Genomic DNA, 7,500 nt, shown 5'->3' with positions numbered 1-7,500 from the left:
AGCCGCCTCTGCAGCTGGGAGCTCCGGGGGTGATTTAAAGGGCCCGGGGCCTTTAAATCTTGTTTTAAGGGCCCCACCTCTTCCGGTTGAGGCCACGCCCCTCCCGAGGACTCCGGGGTACCGCTAAGTCCTTTAACTTACTTTCACCCCTGCCTTTAAACCTCTTTTTACCACCCTATCCCCAGGAGGCAACAAGGCCCGGGGGGAGACGCTGAAGGGATGATCTGCACTGAGATGCGCCAAGTTGCATGTGGAGAGAAGAGCGATTAGATGGGCGATTTTAAAGTGCCCACGAGGGTGCTACAGGCCACATTCCAGAGGCAGTCTCTGCTCTGTACATGAACAGTCCAAGTTTCAGGCACCGGGGGATGAATGGTGGGCAGGAGGAACAACGACAGGAGCTATGGAATTCCCGTTCAGACGCAGGCAAGAGAAAGAGGTTCTGCCAAGTGCGTTGTCTTTACTAGAAGCTGGCAGGGCTGGGATTTTCCAGGCGGGCGCATTGCCTAGTGCTGCTCCCACTGGAGCCAGCAAGGGTTTTACTTTCACTAGGAGCCGAGCGAGGCCAGCCCCGAGCGCTTTCGGAAAATCCCTTCCCACGTGCTATTGGCTCACTTCCTGCAGGGGCACAAAAGGGGCGGGGCTGGCCTGTAAGGAGGCGGAGACCCACCTGTGGGAGCAGTCCATGAGGCCGGCATCACTGGGAAGCAGAGGCAGCTCAGAGCAATGCAACAACAGAGGGGTTCAGATGGGTCCGAAGGGGAGGGCGAAGAGTGAAATTGGATGCCGCGGAGAAAGGGAGGCGGTGATTGCGGGGCTGACAGGCTTAGGAGAACGTTTTCATGGCTGCATTTTGGACAGACTAGAGGGGACGGGGGCGCAATCTCAAGGGAAGGCATGGATTACAGGCACAGCGTGGCAGTCTAGTGGCAACAGCAGGGCGCCTGGGTTGCATTAGCAACGGTGCCTCTAACTCGCCGTGTTCCAGGTCACACATCACACCACGGTCTACTCACCTCCCCCGGCAGCCATGAAGCACGTGGCACAAACAGAGCCTCCAGGTCCCGGGAGAAGAGGAGTTACAGGAGAGGGCAGAGTATCACTGTTTCACAAGACAAGGGGCGTAGCACCTCCTGCACATGCCTCAGCTGGTACAGATCTGCTCCGCTCCATTGACTTCAGTGGTGCGATACCGATTCACACCAACTGAGGTCCTGGCCCAGAGTTATTTGATAGGGAGACAAAGAAAATAAGATGGGGGGGGGGGGGAGCCTTCCATTACCTAACAGTAATCAAAGAATTCACTGAGGACAGTTCTCATTTAGGCCAGTGGCCATTTGCGTCATGTTTAGCATTTACGCTCAGTTACACATTATAAACTAAGTAACGCTACTTACATAATACCCAGCAGAGGATCCCAGAATGCTTTGCAAGCATTCAGTAAGCCTCAGAACAGCCTCCAGGGAGATTAGGTTTTATTTGCCCCGTTTGTAAAAAGGGGAAAATGAGGCACAGAGGAGAAGCAATTTACCCAAGATCATAGAGTGAACCAGCGGCAGAGTTGGGGAAAGAACCCAGGTGTCCTCTGCAGTAGGGCTTGCTACAAGGCTACAATGCCTTGCTAATTGGGGGCACCAGAATGGCTTTGAAGTGTAGAAGCGTCAGAGAAGCACAAGAACTGGGGGCATTAGCCACTTGCATATTACTGAACACACTAACTCAGACAGAAAACAAACAGACCGAGTAAGAGAGGCAGGCGGGAGGATCAAAAGCCATGGGGTTAAAGCAGTGGAACTAAAAATAGACTCCAGTCTGGCTACTGTAACCATTACAAGCAGTTCGCTTCCATTTTCCAGAACTAGCTATAGTGCGTGTGAATGTGTTTATCGGGGAAGGCCCAATCCTATAAAACCTTGCCATAGGAGTAATCCTTAAAAGTTTATGAGAAATCTTTCCTCGTGCAAGTGAAGGACTACTGTCAGGGCTATTGAGCGTAAGAGCCCACTCCTGCTAGCTCCCAGTAATCACACGCACTTCAGCAGGGTAACTTGTCTGGGGCCACAGGGACCCTTATGAGTAAAGGCAGCCCTTATTCTCCATACGCCAATGCTCCCCCATCAAATAAAAAAAAAAACCCACCAGATCACCCCACTTTCCCCCACTAATAGAGTTCTGACCCCCGGGGCCCAATTCCACAAGCTTTACTCACTGGTCTAACTCTTATTTGTATCCCACTGAAGCCAGTGGAGCTACTTGCATCGTTCCTTACTTGCGTAAGGGTCTACAGAATCAGGCTCGTGAATTATAAAGATATCTAGGCCAAACAAATGAAACACACACACAAAACACTCAGCCCAGAACAAGCTCAGTCTAAACAATGTAGAGCACACTTGCTATCTGGCACCATCTATTAGCAATTAAAGAATATCCACAAATATATATATATATATATGATTGTGCTATATTTTTTCCTTTTAACATTTTTGCTACACGTAGCGTAGCAGCCTGGGAGATAGCGATCAAAAAAGAAAAAGTAAGTCAGCCTTCTTCAAACTCATGCAACATCTGTAACTGATAAAAGACACCAAAGAGAAATCTTCTAAATTAAACTCATTTTTTTCCACACAAGCACTCCATAAAATACGTGTAAATGCAGGCCACCCCCATGAGATAATTAAAAAGCCAGCCTTAATCATATTTGCAATGGAACAAATTGTTGGAGCCCTTTCGCCTCCTCTTTTCAGTGTTTGTTATTGTAGCAAATCCTGCTCCAGTCTGGTTGGTAGAGATAAGAAGCCCTTATCTCACTTGGCAATCTTTATCAGTATGGAGATCAGGCCCCAGAGCTTATCAGGAATTCAGATCTACTTAGCCAAGAGCAAACCAGAAAGGGAAAAAACAGGCAGGCCCGTGCAATGACTGTGAGAATTTTCACTTCAAGTTAATGTAAAAAAAATATAATAATAAAAAAAAAAAGACACACACAGCCACATCAGCAACATGAGATCAATCTCTTTGTTTATCAGTTTCCCTGATCTAAAAAGCCAGAACTGTAACTACAGGAACACACAGCTGCCAAAAGGTTCACTCATTTTATATATGTGCCCACACTCCCATGTTTGAAGTTAATAAATGTAACAGGCTATCTAGGTTTGAGATCAGCTCCCTGCTTCTTATCAGCCATTCACATCTAACAGCAGAACAAAAGACACGCAGAAAAGAAAGAGCAGGGCAGCTGCATCTGGGCTTGCTGTATTTTCATAGTCTTTGATAAATACTGATGGCGGGGGAGGGAGAGAAATACAGCCTTCATCACTAATGGAATCAGATTAATTCCCTGATCTGGTGCCACCCACCCCAAAATCTAGCAGTGACAAGCACAGCAACTCAAGCAGCACTCAGCAGAAGGATTCTCTATACAATATATATAATGCACAGGGCATTGTCATCAAGTATGCGAACTAGCATCAGTTCCTAGTTACAATCAACTTTTTTAATGCCTTAACTCCACATGTCATCTAAGCATAAACCAGGCCAAAACGACCCTGGGGAGAACGAAAGCAGACATTGCTAGCACCTTTCTCTAATGCCCCTTATAGAGCAATTCTAACGGATGCTTCACAGGATGCCTGCCACTAGCCCACTTTTCCCAAAGTGTTATGCTGCAAGCCAAGAAGCTGTAGTATTTTGGCCCTTCCTGTCAACTCCGGACTGGCAGGCCAAGGACGCAGTTGTTCGCATTGTAGGATTTAAGGAGCTTGTTAAATTAAAAAGCATTCAGCATTAAAAAAAAACCAACAGTTGGTTAAATATAGTCCAGCATCTGATCTTTGTCTTATCACTTTTGGCAATCACATGCGCTCCCCGAGATCTCCCTTCTGAGTTATCTGCATTTCACATCAAGCTGAAAAAAGCAGAACAGAGAAGCACAGAGGAAAAATAAAATAAGCAGATAAGAATCTGGGGGAGGTTTTAATGCTTCAGCTGAGCAGATGTAAGTATAGACTTCATGGAAACGGGTCCCGTTTGTACATTATAGGAGTCTAGTTACCAGACCCCTGATTCATGCATACTTTTCCCTCCTCAGGAGAGTGCAGTACAGGCAGCAGAAAGCCGTTCTCGCAGCACTAGACATCTCTAATGACTGTTCTCATGTTGACACATACAGGAAGGGTTCCAAGCTTTTAATCAGTTTTGGCCATCACCATCAGCCTGAGATCAGCCTCCCACTTTATCATTTCTTCATATCTCTGAAGAAAGCAGAAGAGGAAGGAGATAGAGCAGCCTTCAGTACAGCTAATGCATTCAGAACGCTGCCCATCCTGGCAAACATCACAATCCATCTTAAGATCACCTTTTACTCCTTTATTAAGCAGAGTACGTCTTGCAGAGGTGACAAGAAAGGAGCTGAGAACAAATGCACAACAGTGGTTCACCGAGACCTAACAACTCACGCAGACAAACTGGATGGAAAGTTTAAAATAAAGTCTGGCAACAGATCTATGCTGGAGGACAAATTTGCATGCTATTAATATGTACCCTCCTCAGTGGAGTCTTGGCAGACCTGAAGGGCACTCACTTCCTGTCACAAACGAGTGCAGATCCCACATACTGAAATACTTATCAAGAAAAAGATCAGCATTGTTATTTCAGCAGCTGAGTGTTCAATGCAGAGATGCTGCCACTAGCTTCTATAGTCACTTCAGCTAATTAAAATGGGATGGTTACATAGGAGCCCGGCCATTTGATTAATGCCACCAAGAAGGTGATATTTCTTGACCAGCAAGGTTTGCAAAAAGAAAGCAACAGAAGTTGGATGAAACTTTTTTTAAAGTCAGACAGAAGTTGAAAGTAACTATTTTTAACTTCCATAGCTGTAAAGGTCTGGTTCAGCCTTATCAGCAGAATCACCCCAGGCAGGCAAACAGGTAGATGCAACGCAACATTGCAATTATTTCAAGAGAAAGATAAAGCAATATTATCACATGATGGCCAATTTTATCCCCAACATCTCTGCCTGATCACCAGTTTAGATCAGGAGAAAAGAAAAAAGTCGCTAAACCTGTCAGTGGAAAAGTTCCAGCAGTTTATAGAATTTCCCAAGAATCTGCAACAATAATCTCTTTCATCTTTGCCAGACCTGAAATCAGATTCTCCTTGGTTGATCAATTTGGATCTCGGGAAGAATGATAATCCAGAGGCATTATCATCAGCCAGGGGAAACTTGGACAGAGCCAGAAATACAAAGCAATCCAATGGCAACTTTTAATCAGAACACTTTATCAGTTCTCCCAAATCTGATTGTGGTTGCAGAATGAGGTGGGATGGACAGGGGCTCCCCACGGTAAAAGGGAGGGAGGGTCGGGGGGAACCAGGGCACATTTTGGTTACAAGGTTTGCAAAGGCATTTTTAAAAAGCAATATGCACAGCACAGCGAGCAGATCTGCGATAAGATGATCCCAGTTCAAGATCTCCAAATACTTTGCATCACATTTTTCAAAAGTCCCCCTCGATGAGGCTTTTTTAATGCAATGGATGTGAGTCAAACACAGATAAGATCACAATTTCAGACCGTCCCGACAGAGCGATCTTATCAGGATGGGACTTGCTGAATGGAATATTTTAAAGCTTTATCTCAGCTCTGATCAGTGGCGGCTGTATCAGGCTGAAACATCTCTGTGGAAGGAGAGAGAGGGGAAGGAGAAAGGTGGAGGGGGGGGGCACTGAAAGAAAATAAATAGACAACCCGGACACAAACTTCTGTAACCACATGCAGAAATCCTGACCAGCCTAATTGGACCACGCAGTGCCAGCAGCATACACACACACACACACACTACAACTCTGCCCTGTGTGGATATTAGATTACAGGTCCCTGTGCAAACAGCCAGCCCTGCAGCACACCACCAGCACCCACGGAGGGGAGGCAAGAGGTGATGTGGAGAATGCAGGACGCCCAGAGGAGCACACGAAAATGCACCGGAGGGGAGGGGAGGAAAGTGACAAAGACTAGACCCGAGCAGGGTCTAGACCTGCCAGGCTCACTAGGGATCAGTCCCACCGGAGCCGCCTCTCCTCAATTCGCCTCCTGACTGTCAGGGTTGTCGCCGCTCCGCTTGTTAGAGGCTTGGAAATCTCGTGGTTTAACGACCCCCAACACAGCCCCCAGCAGCTCTGCATGGGGCAGGAGGAGGACAGGCTCCCTTCGCCCAGGGAAGTGAATTGGGGCACGGTCCGTGTAGGAGAGTCTGGGAAACAGACCAGCGGTGGGAAGAGAGATCCACGGGCACCCGCAGCTGGTGCTGGGGAGGGGGGGGCTAGGAATCCTCCTCCCGCGGTCCCTTCCAACCCTGATCTTCTGTGATTCTAGGAACCCCTTTGCAAGGGATTGGGAAGGGGGGAGGACCCAGGTGTATTGACAGCCGGTGACTGGGGGGAGGGGCGACCCAGGGTCACTAACAGCTGGTGGCTGGGCGGGAGGGGAAGGGGCGACCCAGGGGCACAAACTGGCGGGCCTGGGACTCAGGCTCCCTCTCTCTGGGGGGGGGAGCGGGGGGGGGCAAAGTTTGGCACTCACGTTTGATCTGCCGGGGGTTGCTCTGTTTCCTCCTGGACATTGCTCGGCAGTCGGCGTGCCCGGTCCCTGCTCCGGCTGCTCGGACGGCGGCAGGTCGATGGCAACTCGGGAGGGTGGCAGGCACCCGGCTCTCATGCCCGCCAGGCGCTCCCAGGGCTGGGGAGGGAGGGTGCGGAGCCCCGGCGCGGGGAGACGGGCCCCGGGCTCCCAGCTTGTGTCTCGGCACCGTCCCGCTGGCGGGGAGGGGGGAACCCGGGCTCCCACCGGCGGCCACTAGGGTCCGTCTCGGGTTTTTCTCAATGGAACCTGAAATGTATCAAACCCGCTGAACGTTCCATGCGGGGCGGGGCTTTCCCCGGCCGCTCGGAACGGCGGCCGCCCATAGGCCGCCGCCCTCCCGCTGGGCACGCCCACCGGATGGGGTGGACACGCTGTGGCGGGGTGGGCGGGCTCTGGGGCGAGCCCTGCAGCCGGAGCGGAGGGGATGCTCCAATGGAGCAGAGCCGGGAGAAACGGGCGGTGGGGGGCCGAGGAGGGCGCGGGCGATCCGCTGGGGAGGCTGAGCCGTGGGAGAAGGAAGCGGGCTGGGTGCCTAGGCTAGGAAGCCGCAGGTGCCCCCAGGGGATGTTGGGGGGCTGGGATGGGAGTCTGGGGAGTTCCGGGGTGTTCCCCCCACATCAGTGACAGTGGAGTTTAACAGCAAGGGCGAAATAATCTCTGATGCCTGAAGTAATTGGCACCACCATCCACAAAGGAATAAATGCCCCCCCCACCCATCTTGTTATAACCCTTGTCCTCTCTCCCTGTCCCCTTCCCTTGCTCATCATCTTCCCTCAAATAAGATTTGGATTGTCAACTCTTTGCAGTAAGTCCTAGCGCCCAGATTCCATTGAAATCAATGGGCGAGAGGTGGGTTCTGGGC

The 7,500-nt window shown here is 50.1% G+C and overlaps 1 protein-coding gene across 1 annotated transcript in view; it reads right to left on the bottom strand.

Annotated features, from left to right (window-relative positions):
• LOC112105768 (zinc finger protein ZFPM1) overlaps positions 1 to 6,846 on the bottom strand; it is a 122,847-nt gene extending 116,001 nt beyond the window's left edge. The window contains exon 1 of the mRNA XM_024198688.2: positions 6,579 to 6,846. Coding sequence (XP_024054456.2) covers positions 6,579 to 6,618 — 40 coding nt within the window. The 5' untranslated portion in view covers positions 6,619 to 6,846. The remainder of the gene's footprint in view (positions 1 to 6,578) is intronic.
• Between the last annotated feature and the right edge of the window lie 654 nt (positions 6,847 to 7,500).

The sequence above is a fragment of the Terrapene carolina genome, unplaced genomic scaffold (genome assembly GCF_002925995.2).
Source record: "Terrapene carolina triunguis isolate 2854851 unplaced genomic scaffold, T_m_triunguis-2.0 Scaffold33891, whole genome shotgun sequence".
Lineage (NCBI taxonomy): Eukaryota > Metazoa > Chordata > Testudines > Emydidae > Terrapene > Terrapene triunguis.
Note: the sequence above shows the minus strand (reverse complement) of the source record. Positions and strands in the feature narration are given on the sequence as shown.